Source organism: Arachis ipaensis, chromosome B3 (assembly GCF_059453495.1).
Source record: "Arachis ipaensis isolate K30076 ecotype BB chromosome B3, ASM5945349v1, whole genome shotgun sequence".
Taxonomy (NCBI): Eukaryota; Viridiplantae; Streptophyta; class Magnoliopsida; order Fabales; family Fabaceae; genus Arachis; species Arachis ipaensis.
The window spans coordinates 34,008,426-34,024,042 of NC_142438.1; the positions used below are offsets into that span (position 1 = coordinate 34,008,426).

Consider the following 15,617-nt stretch of genomic DNA (forward strand, 5'->3'; position numbering starts at 1 on the left):
TCTTGGTTCAACTCTCATATGTAACAATTTTAATCATATATAACACATATTATGGAGGGTGCGGATTGGGCGGATAGGATTTACGCGATCGGGTTGGATCGGATTAGATACCCGCAGATAGGGTCCATGCTGCCAGGCCTACTGCTGAACCTGGCCGATTTTTTAAAAATTTTCGATTCGGTGTTATCCCTTTCAAACAGCGCCGTTTTACCCTTTAAAAAAAAAAATTAAACACCTTAAATCAAATTCCCCAAACGCATCCCCGTCCCACTCCTCTCTTCTCTCTGAAAAGTGAAAGAACAAAGAACTAAAGAAAGCCCCCGCATCCCCCGGAACCCACCCACGCCCCCCACTCAGTGCAAAAAATCTAACCCTAACGAACCGAGCCACCATTCCATCGCCGAACTCTTCTCCGGTAGAGGTTGCTGTCGCTGCCGGCGGGGACAGACAGTGGGTTGGGTCTGCTCGTTTCTCCTTGCTCCTCTTCTCCTCGACGTCGCACGAAGGCATGCTTGGAGCTGTTGGCGTCGCCGCCGCGAAGGGCTGCTCGGTCGTCGCCTCTGCTCGCCTCGCCGTTCTCCACCGCGAGTGACGTCTGCTTGCTTCTTCGGTTCTGCTTGCTTCTTCGAGTGACGTCGTCATTCTGCTCACCTCTTTGCTACGGTTCTGCTTGCTTCACTCTGTTCTTTACCAGTTTTTTTTCCCTTTTTTATGATTTTATTTATTTTATTTCTAAAATTATAGGTTAAACTAAAATAATCTGATTTTGTGATATTGTTCATTTGATTGCTGAGAACATAAAATTAATAATCAGATTTGTGATATTTATTGTTGGTTGTTAATATAATAGTAAATTAGTAACAGTAATAATGGAGTTGAAGTGAAACAAGATGGGTTTAAGATGTTTATCAATACGAAATTGTTGAATTTTTCTTAGAGATTTTTCTGATTGTGAGTTGATTTTATTGATGGAACAATTTTTGTTGACTGTATATTAAAGATCTTGAAGCACTTAATGATGATTATGATTTTTTATGATTAGAGTCTTTGTTTTGTTGACCAACCCTCCTAGTGTGACAAGACTTTGTTGTTGTTGTTGCAGTAGTGTCTTTGTTTAGTTGAAAACTTGTTTGTCAATGTTGTTTATTTTGGTAGTAGAACATTATGTGTTTGTTATATATTTGATCTATTTTAGTTATAAATTTTGATGTTTAAAGTTGTTTATGAATTCTTATTGATAAATTATGGACAATTTATTACGTGAAATTGTGAAATTTTGAATTTTATTAGGTTAGAAATTATTGAATTTAAATATTTAAAATTATATATTAAATTTTAATAATTTTATTTAATATTTAATTAAACCAGTTGAACTCTGGTTGAACCCTAGTCGAACCATTGAACCGGTGTACCAGTCGCCTCACCAATTCATTGACCAGTCCGATTCTCGCAACCTGCTAGAGGCATTGCCGAATGGCTTTTTCCGTTTCAGTGTGCTTCTCCCCTAATGCACTAGCTCGCCCAAACACACACAACAACAGACCCACCCGCACCACCACCAACAAGCCCCACCAATCCAACCCTAAATTCAACAACAAAAAAACTGCCACCACTTACTCCACCCCTCCCGAACCGCTTCTACTCCCCGGTGGCGAAGCCACCACCTATGCTCGCCTTCCCCCCAAGGACGACTACTCCGCCCCCTCCTCCTGCACCTCCCATGAACTCAAGCTCGCTGAATCAACCCCTGTAAACTTCAACAAGCAACTTCAAGAAGAAGAAGATTTCAGTGACAATTTTGAAGGAAATTATGAAACACTAGCAGTTTTCGAGGGAAAGGGTGGTGCCGAATTGGACGGCGGGGAAGACGAAGACGATGACTTATTTGACGAAGACGAAGACGAAGACGATGACTTATTTGACGAAGACAGCGAGCTTTTGAGCTTCGAAGAAGAGCCAGCGAAGGAGAAAGGAGTGCCTGCGGTGATGCGGTGCTTCGATCGGGCCAAGATCTACGTGAAGGCGGGCGATGGAGGGAACGGCGTGGTGGCGTTTCGCCGCGAGAAGTACGTACCTCTTGGCGGTCCCTCCGGCGGCGACGGAGGGAGAGGAGGGAACGTGTACATGGAAGTGGACGGATCGATGAACTCGCTGCTGCCGTTCAGGAAGAGCGTGCACTTCAGGGCAGGAAGAGGAGCACACGGGCAGGGGAGGATGATGAGCGGTGCGAAGGGAGAGGATGCGGTGGTGAAGGTGGCACCGGGAACAGTGGTAAGGGAGGCAGGGAAGGAGGAGGTGCTGCTTGAGATGGTGAAACCTGGGCAGAGGGCTCTGCTGCTACCCGGTGGAAGAGGCGGCAGAGGGAATGCTTCATTCAAGTCTGGGAATAATAAGGTTCCCAAGATTGCTGAAAATGGCGAAGAGGGCCCAGAAATGTAAGTTTATGTTGATACTAATTGTTTCATATCTACAGAATGTGAGTTATTTTCTATAATCCATTCTTTTATAGGCTGTAAATAGTGTGTACTATTGTTGTGCATGAGATCGAAAATATTTCTATCAATACATGTTTGAATGCAAGTGATAGAATTTTATAGTTTGTTATAAGCTGGCCTATTATATATTGTTTTAAACTCGAGATAAATTATTCTACCACCCACTTCGCATTCAAAACAGTTTAGAAATCACAATTGTCTTTCCTTTTTTGAAGAGAACCCGAAGTAGACTACACTAATATTTTCTTAACAATGCCTTGGTTGATAGCTTAGATAGACAAATAAAGAGTGTTCTTTCCCCTTCTCTACAAATGGCAATGGCAAGTTTACTTTTTGTACTTAGCATTTGCTTGCTTTTGGTTCTGCTTTTACTGAAGCTTGTTTGATTTGATATTCCGCTCAATGATAGACTGAGAGTTATATTTGCATTTCAGCGATGCAATGTGGTTTGTGTTTAACAGAAAGTAAACTTGTTATTGCGATTTGTGCATTACATGTATCAATATCATGTATCACTACAAATGCAAGAGCATTGTCATTTATTCTTTTCTAGATTTTTTTGTTCAGTGATTGGTGATGCACTGATGCCCATGAATCTCAAGATTTATTTTTCTTTATGACCATAAAAGCTGCCAAAATGCAGGCCTTCCGTATCCAAATATGCATGGAACAGATGTTTGGTCATGTTCAAATACTTATATAGAATATGGATATTTTTATTTGAAAAGAAAAACTTTTCTACTTGATTGAGCTTGTGACCTTTCTTTAGCGCATGCTGTGGCTTACATGACTCTATAGATTACTGACTTTTGTTAATGGTTTCTTTGATCAGGTGGTTGGAGTTAGAGCTCAAGCTTGTTGCAGATGTTGGTATAGTAGGTGCTCCAAATGCTGGGAAAAGTACACTTTTGAGTGTAGTTAGTGCTGCAAAGCCAGAGGTTGCAAATTATCCCTTTACAACACTACTACCCAATCTGGGTGTTGTTTCCTTTGACTATGATTCAACAATGGTAGTAGCAGACCTTCCAGGTCTACTTGAAGGAGCACACCAAGGTTTTGGGTTAGGTCATGAGTTTCTTCGACACACTGAAAGGTGTTCCACCCTGGTAGGTGTTTCTGATTGAGATGGGATATAATTTCCCCCCCTCTTCTCTGCTTTATGTTGCTAGATATATATTACCCTAAGAAGGGGAACTATGGAGCAACGATTTAGTCGTCTTCGTATTACCTTAGTGACCTTATGTCATGGGTTCAAGCCGTGGAATCAACACTTTGATACTTGCATCATGTTAGCCTGCATACATTATACTTTTTAGGTGCGACCCTTCCCAAACTGCATAATGCGTGATGCTTTGCACTGGGCTGTCCTTTTATACATAGCTTACATTGAGAAGTCTTTATTGTGGTGGAGTTGTGTTCACATTAGATTTACCACTTACCACACCCATGATGTGAGGCCAGAAAACATCAGCCAGTTTCTGGAAAATTAGACTCATAATCATCTGTATTATAACCACTGAACGTTCCTTTTCTTTTTTCCCTAAAGCATGTCTGTTTTGTTTCTCTAAATATATAATTTGGTTTTGAACCCAATCTATTCTGAATCTCTGTAATATCTGTGTTGATTTTCAATTTTGCAATTGAACCAAAGAGTGATCAATGAACTATCTATTTCTATTGATTTAAACATCGACCACCTATGTAGAATATGTTCATATTTTTCCCTGTATGAACCTTCCCTTCTTGATGCATGGTATCATGAAGTCAAATTATACTTTTCCCCCTTTCAGATACATGTGGTAGATGGGTCATCGCCACAACCAGATCTTGAGTTTGATGCAGTTCGTCTAGAGCTAAAGCTGTTTAATCCTGAACTCGCTGAGAAGCCTTTTATAGTTGCTTATAACAAAATGGACCTCCCAGAGGGATATAAACACTGGGAGTCCTTCAAAGGAAAGCTACTATCTCGTGGGATCACACCCTTTTGTATGAGTGCTGTCAATAGGGAAGGTACTCATGAAGTTATCTGTGCTGCTTATGAGCTTTTGCGAAAAAGCAAAGAAGACATGGAAGACTATGAAGGTTATTACTCCCTCTAAGCTTTACCTCTTAGTTACTTTTGACTCTGAATTTTTTTTCTTAAAATTTTTTTCTTTAGTTGAACAAATTTGATTTGTTTCAGATGGAGCAGATGTGACAAACTTGAACCATGTTGCTGATGCTGTACAGAAGCAGCGTAGCGCATCCATTGGTGATTTTGAAATTTTTCACGACAGCAAGTCAAATATTTGGCATGTAGTTGGAGCTGGATTACAACGTTTTATCCAAATGACAAATTGGCGGTAGGTTGAAGACTGAAAACGTGACAAACTTAAAAATTAAGAAAAAATCATAATATTATTTCTTTCTTATTACCAATGTTGTACTTTTAATTTTTAGTTGTTTGCAAATTCATATATGAGCTTATTTGATGATTGAGGTGTTGGGGTAAAAAAATGTGCATCATATTTGGTACCACTATGCTTGAAGTAGCTCCTATTAATTCCTAGTCTCATGGAAACTTTTGCATCTTTAATAGGTACCACGATTCAGAGAGAAGATTCCAGCATGTTCTTGAAGCTTGTGGTGTGTATAAGTCTCTCATGAAACTAGGTGTAAAAGAAGGCGACACAGTGGTTGTTGGAAGGGTGTGTCATCTGTCTCTGTTCATTGAAATTCTTGCTCACACATAGAATAATGCTAGTATATGGTTTTACTGAATGGAGTTATCATTAACTGCTTCAAATTCGCTTGGAATGATTTGTTGTTAAGAATGGAGGACTATTGTCATGACCTAATGAACAACCTGGAAGCATCATCTACAGCTTCTGAAACAAGAAAGTTTTCTTTTATATATATATATATATATATATATAACCCTAACAGTCATGCTTGAAGCTCTTCTGTAACATCTTTATCTTTCTTCTGCATATCAATGACCATTTTTTTTCTACTTGTCAGATGGAGATGATATGGCATGATTCCTCAAACACATCTAGTACATCAAGAATGAAGAAAGTATCCACAGATTCAGTTAAGTGGCCTGAATGGAAGTAGTGGCACTCTATTTTGTTGCTTTTATGATGTGTGCTGCAACTGTGCCTTAGGTAAGGAGATTTCTCATAATGATTATGTTCCTTGCTATTTTCGTTTACTCCTCAGTAACCTTGTTGAATACCCTAGTTTCCTCTGTTATGAAATGGATAATATTCTTCTAGATCATTCATACATAAACATAATGGCACCTATAACATTCAAAGCCAGAGGGTAACGACCTTTATATTATTCTCTATGCTTCTATATTCATACCATTGCCATTTTGTTCAAATTTATCCTATTATTTGGACATTGGCATCACCTCTTTGTTGTAATGGTAAACTATATTTACCTCCCCAGGGGTTAGATGATATCACAAATTACACCTCTTGATTTGTCATGCTTTACATTGACCTCTCTTCTACGTTGGTAAATGTCATCTTTAAAAGAGGAAGAGGGGGGTGTTAATGTCACATTTTTACAAGGTATTGAGCGTCTGAGTTGGTGAGTATCATGTTTATACTTTATAAAGGATGTTAGTGTCACATTTTATAAAATATAAGGTACCCAGTGTTAGATATCCTAAATTTTATAAAAGATCCATATATACTTTTACGAACGGAAGGATGTTATCTGTAATATCTTTTTATCTCAAAGGCGATCAGTATAACTTCTAGTTTCAAACATGTTTTCTTAGCTTTTTGTGAAGTTGGGATGACCTTGAAATTAATGTGAATTTATGTTCAATTTCTGTAGGAGTTTATTGTCACGGTAAATTTTAGAAGGTTAGATTTAACGGTGTTTGTATAATTTTCTGGAGTGTTTGAGAATGTTCTAAATGGTTTTGGAACGTTCTAGAATGTTCTAAAAGGTCTTGGAATATCCTAGAGGGTTTTAGAAGATTCTGCAAGGTTATAGAGTAATCTAAAAGAGTGTGGATGTATATAGAAGTATGAATAGTAGTGTGGAATAATCTAAAAATATTTAGAGAAATAGGGTAGGATAGATATTTGTAGTGAATGTTCTAGATGATTAATTTGGACTGTTGATTAGATTTAATTCTAACCATCCATTGAAGATGTGGATGGCTATAAATAGGGGTGAGAGTTAGAGTTTGGGAGTTTGAGTCATTTATAACAAACACTTGAGAAATAGAGGATTTTTTCCACCAAAGTTTCCTTTCTCTTGTGTTCTTAGCTTTTTTGTTAATTACTACTTGGTCTTAGTACAAGAAGTTGAGTAAGTCTGAATGTCTGCACGGTAGTGTTGGAGTGTGTCTAAGGCCGTGACACTATGCAATCAAAATGACACAATATAGAAGTGGAGATAAAGATCATGAGAAGCTACGCACAAGTATCGAGCATGCCAATTGAGTGCTTTGTCCTGCCATTTCATGATGGTGGGTTCTTTACTTCATTTACATTTTAAATCTTTTATGGAAGTGGAACATCTTGGTATGCTCCCAAGTGAAAGCAGTTAAGTTACCTAGAGATGAGACATGTAATTTATGATGATGTAATGAAGATCGTATATAATGAAACAATTTTGTAATATTGTCATGTTGAAAGTCAAATTTGAATATTGACATCAAGTCATCGACAAAATAAAATAAAAAATAGCACATGTTAGCTGGATTGTTTCTTTCTTTTTCTCTTTTTGGGTATTTTTTGAGAAAAGACCATGTTATGATATTGATAGGTGGTTAAGAAAGTGCCAAGTTCCATAATAATTATCAATTTGCGACCAGTTTGGTCTTTTGCTTGATTTTAATATCAATGTCATTATCCTGTTCCATGCAAGTATTAATATGACAAATTAAATATTGACATGGAATTTTTTTTCAGGTCAATATTTGAACTTGTCATGTCAAAATTTAATCTGTTATGTTAGCTCATGTTAATATTTATCGGAATAAACTAATTACAAAAAGCAAAAGCAAAAAATTCATAGTTTATAGAAACTAAACTTCTTTTAATTCTTTGTTATTTATAAAATTTGAACCTAAAAAGCAATTATTTAACTTTTGTGCTTTGACAACAATAAAATTTAAATTTACTATTATATATATGTCGCCTAAAATTTTCATGATCGAATTGTGTTCATATTCTGGGTCGAGCTGTCCGACCTGGGATGATTAGTAACAAGGCGACCGACCTCTTCAAGTCCGACTATCCGACCTCTTCTCAAAGAGATCGGCCAAATTGACAGGAAAACCCAATAAAGGGCCCAAATAGAAGAACACGACCCACATCCGAAGGCAGTCCAAGCCTATAGAAATAAAGGCGGTTCCCTTAAAGATAAGCTGACCTCACCCAAAGATAAGATAAGATAAAATAAGATAACTAACTTATCTTACCTAAAAAGGTCAGCCCACAACCATTATAAATACACTGGAGCACCCAAGTATAACTCAAACTCTGATTCTACAAAAAACCTACTTAATACCCTTGCTAGCTTAAGCATCGGAGTCCCTTGCAGGTACCACCACCCTCCGGTGACGAAGGATCAGCAGTGCGGCCAGCCCCACAAGTCGGACATGACAGCTCCGGCCGTCGCCCACCAGTCGGACACGTCATCTCCGACCAGCACAGAAGATCTCGTCCGAGATCGACCTACAGTTTCAGGTAACCCTCAAAACATTGGCGCCGTTGCCGGGGACCTGGAAGTCATCACATCACCATGGCGGACGACCATGACAACGACCACGATTCAGATCTAGAGGATAGAACACCGCACAAAAACGCGGACACTACACTGAAAGATACCCCGGAATCTAATAGGGACAAAAACTCATCAAATCCGGGAGTGATAGAAGCGTTTCAAGATTGTTTAAAGCAACTTGAAAAAGAAAGCCAGCATCAACGAGAAGTTGGGAAGGATCTACAAAAGGAGGTAAGGCGACGCCGAGAATTAGAAGATAAACTTCTAAAACTCGAAGCCGATCTCAAAGCTAAAGCTACTCGGTCCACTCCTGAGGACAACTCTCGCAAGGATCAAGATCCATTCACTAGGGAGATCATGAAAACCAAAATCCCTAAGGACTTCAAACTTTCGGATATGGCTTTGTACGATGGCACTACAGATCCCAACCATCACCTCAGCAATTTCAGAAGTAGAATGTACCTCACCGACGCCTCAGATGCAGTTCGCTGCAAAGCCTTTCCAACAACTCTTACAAAGACAGCAATTAGATGGTTCGACAATATACCTCCGAGGTCCATCTCAAGCTTTGACGACTTAGCCAAAAAGTTTCTGGCCAGATTCTCCATCAAAAAAGATAAAGCTAAGCACGCCCCTAGTCTATTAGGAATCAAGCAAGGAGATCGGGAAAGTCTTCGCAACTACATGGAAAGATTCAACAAAATATGCCTAGACATACAAAGCCTACCAACAGAGGCCGCCATCATGGGCCTCATCAATGGCCTACGAGAGGGACCTTTTAGCCAATCTATATCAAAGAAATACCCCACATCTCTGAACGAAGTGCAAGAACGAGCGGAGAAATACATCAACATGGAAGAAAATTCTCGACTAGGAAAAACCTCGAAATCCGGATTCACCTACCCCCCAGACAAGAATAAAGAGTCCAAAAAGAAGTAAGATCGACATGAAAAAAAATTAAAAAATATCATAATTATACTCCTCTTCGGGTGTCCCTTGTGGATGTCTACAAAGAAGTCTGCCACACAGAAAAAATACTCCCAGCTTGACCACTCAAAGGCAAAAAAGGAGGAGGAAACCGGAACGAATATTGTGAATACCATCGAGTCCGTGGGCATTCCACCAACGAATGTTTTGACTTAAAAAGTCATAGAAATATTAGTGAGAGAGGGAAAACTAGATCGGTATCTGGCCACCCGGGACGACGAGCAAAGAAAAAGGAGAAGGGACGAGGATGTTGGACGAACCGAGCGATCACCTCGTACACCAGAAAGTCATGTCCATATGATACACGGAGGGTTTGCAGGAGGATGAATCTCCAAATCATCTCGCAAAAGATATCTCAAAGTCGAAGGAAAGGAGGAAGCGCCCGACATCCCTGCAATTACGTTTACCAAAGAAGATGCATCCGGTGTCATCTCGGGACACGACGATCCCATGGTCATCACCATTATACTGGCAAATACAAATCTCCACCGCACACTAATAGACCAAGGGAGCTCCGCCGACATCTTATTCAAAACTGCCTTCGATAAGCTCGGCTTAGAAGAAAAAGAGCTTAGAGCATATCTAAACAGCTTGTTCGGACTGGAAGACACCCCATTGCAGCCACTGGGATACATCTCACTACACACAACCTTTGGAAAAGAAAACCAATCCAGAACACTCAAGATAGACTACATTGTGGTCGACGTGAGTTCAGCCTACAATGCCTTAATAGGTCGGACAACATTAAATCAACTCCACATCTATGCATGAAATTTTCAACTGTAGAAGGGATAGCTACGATAAAAACAGATCAGAAGATGGCGCGCCGCTGTTACAACGAAAGTCTAAACCTCAGAGGCAGAGGAGAAGAATTTCACACAATCGAAGTTGGTGGAGTTCAGAGGCGAGAAGAACTCCGTCCACAACCTGAAGGTGAAGTAGAAAAAGTCCAGATCGGGGACATTTCGGACAAAACAACCAATATTGGCACGATTCTAAGAGGAGACATAAAAGAATCACTCGTACAGTTCTTACGAGATAACGTCGATCTCTTTGCATGGAAAGCTGCAGACATGCCAGGCATATACCCCAAACTAATGTGCCACAAGTTGGCGGTCTACCTAGGATCTCGGCCAGTACAGCAGAGACGAAGAAAACTTGGGCCAGAACGATCCCAAGCTGTGGAAGAGCAGGTATAAGCCCTACTGGAGGAAGGATTCATAAGAGAAGTCAAGTACCCACTATGGCTAGCTAACATCGTCTTGGTGAAAAAGTCAAATGGGAAGTGGCGAATGTGCACTGATTACACTGATCTCAATAAAGCCTGCCCAAAAGATCCTTATTCACTCCCAAGTATCGACGCTCTGGTGGATGCCTCATCCGGATATAAATACCTCTCGCTTATGGATGCATATTCCGGATACAATCAAATCCCAATGTATCCACCTGATCAAGAAAAAATCTCATTTCTAACACCAAAAGCAAACTACTGCTACATCGTAATGCTTTTTGGTCTTAAAAACGCGGGAGCTACTTATCAAAGGTTAATGAATAAAGTCTTTTCAGATCATATCGGAAAAATCATAGAAGTCTATGTGGACGACATGTTGATAAAGACACAAAGCGAAGAGACATTATTGTCCGACCCGGCCCAAGTGTTCGACACTATAAGAAAGCACGGCATGCGACTCAATCCTGCAAAATGCACCTTTGCAGTAGAAGTTGGCAAATTCTTGGGTTTTATGCTCACACAAAGAGAAATCGAGGCAAATCCGGATAAATGCCAGGCCATACTCGACATGAAGAGCTCAACTTGTGTCAAAAAGGTACAACAACTCAACGGGAGGTTGGCAGCCTTGTCCAGATTTCTAGCGGGATCAGCAATAAGGTCTCTCCCCTTCTACACCACTCTAAGGAAGGGAAAGAAGTTTGAATGGACAACGGAGTGCGAGCAAGCCTTCCAAGATTTCAAAAGATTCCTAGGACAACCACCTATCCTAACTCGACCACGAGAGGGAGAGCCACTCATATTGTACCTCGTAGTAGGAAGTCGGACAGTAGCCTCAGCACTAGTTCGAGAGGACGACAAGGGGCAACAACCTGTATACTTCACCAGTAAAGCACTACAAGGGTCCGAGCTGAACTACCAAAAAATAGAAAAATTTTCCTATGCTCTCATACTAACATCTCGACGACTTCGCCCATACTTCCAAGCTCACACTATTAAGGTTCGGACCAACCAGCCCATAAAAGAGATATTGCAGAAAACAAATCTAGCAGGCAGAATCTTGCAATGGACAATCGAGTTGTCCGAGTTCGACCTTCAATACGAAGCTCGGACAGCCATCAAATCACAATACTTAGCCGACTTCATTGCAGAATTTACAGACATCCCGAAAACCCCCACAGAATGGAATCTCTACGTGGACGGTTCCTCAAATAAGACTGGAAGCGGTGCAGGTGTGATAATTGAAAGCAATCAAGGAACCCAAATCGAACTTTTTCTCAAATTCGGGTTCTCTGCCTCAAACAACCAGGCGGAATATGAGGCACTACTAGCTGGTTTGAAGCTGGCTAAAGAGGTCGGAGCTCAAAGACTCATTATCTTCAGCGACTCACAGGTGGTCACTTCACAAATAACAGAGAGCTACCAAACCAATGATCCCACTATGAAAAAGTACCTGGGTAAAACCAGGGAACAGCTCGGACAACTCCGGGAATATGAAATCCACCACATACCCCGCGAACAGAATGTCCGAGCTGACGCACTCTCAAAGCTAGCCAGCACCAAACCAGGGGGCAATAATAGAAGCCTCATCCAAGAAATACTGCATAGTCCGTCAATCTCGGAAGAAGAAAAAGTCCTAGCCATAACAAGTCAAGATCAAGGATGGATGGCTCCCATAATTAACTACCTCAAAGCAGAAGCACTCCTTACAGATGAAAAGGAGGCAAAGAGGTTAAAACGAGAGGCACAACATTACACCATCATAAACAATATTCTATACAAGAGAAGGATTTCAATACCTCTGTTAAAATGTGTGCCGACTTCCAACACAAAGGAAGTTTTAGAAGAAGTACACAGTGGCATTTGTGGCAATCATCTCGGGGCACAAGCTCTCACTAAAAAAGTACTTCGGACGGGATTTTATTGGCCAACTCTACAAAAAGAAGCTACAGAATTTGTAAAGACATGTCTACCATGCCAGAAACATGCCAACTTTCACATCGCCCCGCCAGAGGAACTCATCAGCGTGACCTCACCATGGCGGGGGACTCGACCTTCTCGGACCCTTCTCTCAGGGATCGGGACAAGTTAAATTCCTCATAGTAGGGGTAAACTACTTTACAAAGTAGATCGAGGCAGAACCCCTAGCTAATGCCACTGCTCAAAGAAGTCGAAAATTCCTATATAGAAACATTATCACAAGGTTCGGGGTCCCATACTCCATCACCACAGATAATGGCACCCAATTCACAGATGCAGGCTTCAGAAAGTTAGTGGCCGACTTGAATATAAAACACCAATTAACTTCCGTAGATCATCCTCAAGCCAATGGACAAGCTGAAGCTTCCAACAAAGTGGTATTGGCTGGGCTAAAACGAAGATTACAGGACGCAAAGAGAGCCTGGGCTGAAGAGCTCCCACAAGTCCTATGGACATATCGAACAACGCCACATTCTACCATAAAGGAATCACCCTTCCGGTTAGCATACGGAATGGAGGCAATGATCCCAGTAGAGATCGAAGAAGGGTCGCCTAGAGTGGTCCATTACAATGAAGAAGCCAACTTCCAACTTCAAAGGGAAGAGCTCGACCTACTTCCGGAAATCCAAGAGAGAGCTCGGATCAGGGAAGAAGCACTAAAACGTCGAATGGCTTCCAGATATAATCAAAGGTAGTGCCACGAGGTTTCGCTGAGAATGATCTCATCCTAATCCGAAATGATATCAGAACAACTCGATCTGGAGAAGGAAAGCTGGCAGCAAACTGGAAAGGACCCTACCGAGTCATAGAAGTACTTGGAAAGGGCTACTACAGACTGTCCGAACTCAAGGGGCGAGAGCTTCCCAGGTCGTGGCACGCCTGCAACCTAAGAAGGTACTATAGCTAAGGATGGTAAAGGATCTCAGCATAGGATGCACTCTTTTTCCTAAAAAGATTTTTTAATGAGGCACAAAATTGAGATCCACAAATTATCCGACTTAAAAGGATAAAAACTCCGCATGTACATATTTGAATTTTCTTTTAAATAAAATATATTAGATGTTCTACAAGTTTTCAAGAGGCATTAATCTGAAACATTCATCGCCCGATTATAAAGCAACAGATCGGCAGAAAGTGAAAAATAAATTCACTACACGATCACGATAAAGACCAACAGAGATGAAAATCAAATTCATCTAAAGGTCGACTAAACAAGGATTGAACCCACCTTCCACAAATCGGCAAAGATGAAAATAGAATAATGAAAGAAGTTATCGGAAGTGATCCGGAGAAAGGACCTGATGAGGTCTTGATAAGATGGATTGCTAAATAATAACTTAAAGACTGGCCGACGTTAAGAAGTCGGACCAAGTCGACCAAAGTTATAAGTAAACCCTGGAAAGAGGTCTGGCCAACCCTATAAAAGAGGATTACTATAACTTAGAAGGGCTCGACATGACGAAGTCAGCCCAAAGCGTAAAGTTATAGAAGTAATCCCTGAAAGAGACCTGCACAAGGTCCAAAAAAGAGGATTACAAAAATAACTTAGAAGGGCCCGACATGACGAAGTCGGCCCAAAGCGTAAAGTTATAGAAGTAATCCCTGAAAGAGACCTGCACATCCTATTTCTTGGACCTTGTTCAGGTCTCTTTCAGGGATTACCTTTATAACTTTTATTTTTTTGGACCGACTTTGTCATGTCGGGCCCTTCTACGTTATTTTTGTAATCCTCTTTCTTGGACCTTGTTCAGGTCTCTTTCAGGGATTACCTTTATAACTTTTGTTTTTAAGGGCCTGACATGACGAAGTCGGCCCAAAAACATAAAAGTTATAGAAGTAATCCCTGGAAGAGACCCGAACAAGGTCCAAGAAAGAGGATTACAAAAATAACTTAGAAGGGCCCGACATGACGAAGTCGGCCCAAAAACATAAAAGTTATAGAAGTAATCCCTGGAAGAGACCCGAACAAGGTCCAAGAAAGAAGTTACAAAAATAACTTAGAAGAGTCCGACATGACAAAGTCGGCCCAAAACAAGAGATCACAAAAGTAATCCCTGAAAGAGATCTAAACAAAGTCCAAAGAGGATCACTAACAACAACTCGGACGAAATCGACACGGCGAAATCGGCCTCCAAAAGACCTTAAGTGTTATACAAGGTAATTCCTAATAAAGACCTGAGCAAGATCCAAACAAAGCGAATTACTGGAAAAAACATCAGGAAAAGGAATCAAGCCAATCCAAAGAGGTCAGACAATGAAAAGTTCTAGCATTCACAAAACCTAGAAAGGTGCCAAGTCGAGAGCAGACAGACATGATATAAAAACATAAAGTTATAATAATAAGAAGCTTCAGAGGCCACCAAAATCAGCCCCAAAAGATTGGAAACTACTTTGTTTTTCAAAATAAAGTTGCTAAACAAGCAACTAAAAGAGTGTCAATAGTCAGCAAATATCATTTACAAAATAAAGAGTTTAAAAAGATCACAAGACGGGCTATCTACACAAAGCATTCACATAATCAGGGAAGATCCGAAGGCTTCTCGGCAGCACGAGGTGAAGGAGGGCGAGTCTGAATAGGCACAACATCCACAGTCTCATCATCCCGATTCAAGATTTGACAGTCAGGATCTGACACGGGATGATCAACCTCAGCTGAAGGAGCGGAAGAAGTCGGCACTTCGGAGGCTTTGGCAACAAGCACAGGGGGAGGTTCAACATCATCGTCATCAGGGTCATCAGGGACAATCTTGCCATCCTTTACAACATTGTCCAGACTAAAGAGAGTAAGGTCAACCTCGGGAACAAGAACTCAATCTTGCTCCTTCAGGTTCTCATAAGCAGCATTTACGCTGCCTACAAGGTGACCCTGGAGCTCAGCATAATCAACTCGGGCAGACTCCAACTCCTCCCTGAGACGCATTACCTCCCTATAGGCCGTAACATAGCTATCCTTGTGCCTCAAGGCGGTATCCTCAGCCAACCTCACAGAAGCCGCCAAGGCAACAGAACTAGCCTTTTTGGTCTCTAGCTCCTTCTCCAGTTTGGTCACTTTCACTTGGAGCTCCTCCTTCAAACCCTTCATACGGTCGAACTCTTGCTTAGCCTCCTCCATAAAAGCTTTGGTAGCATGAAGAGGGAGGTCTTGGGCAGTTCGGTACAGGGAAGCTCCCATATGTGCCATCTTGACGCTA

General features: G+C 41.0%; 1 protein-coding gene across 2 annotated transcripts; it reads left to right on the top strand.

The window, feature by feature from the left end:
- The first annotated feature begins 243 nt into the window (after positions 1 to 243).
- On the top strand, positions 244 to 5,977 carry EMB269 (GTP1/OBG family protein). 2 transcript variants are annotated; one of them, XM_016333285.3, is made up of 7 exons: positions 244 to 663; positions 1,369 to 2,435; positions 3,328 to 3,601; positions 4,286 to 4,577; positions 4,678 to 4,837; positions 5,074 to 5,182; positions 5,496 to 5,977. In XM_016333285.3, the coding sequence occupies exons 2-7, from the start codon at positions 1,474 to 1,476 to the stop codon at positions 5,589 to 5,591; spliced, it is 1,893 nt and encodes a 630-aa protein (XP_016188771.1). In that variant the 5' UTR covers positions 244 to 663; positions 1,369 to 1,473; the 3' UTR covers positions 5,592 to 5,977. The 2 variants fall into 2 exon arrangements, with proteins under 2 accessions (XP_016188771.1, XP_088365639.1); XM_088509513.1 differs by having other exon boundaries at positions 265 to 663; positions 1,391 to 2,435.
- Positions 5,978 to 15,617: the final 9,640 nt, after the last annotated feature.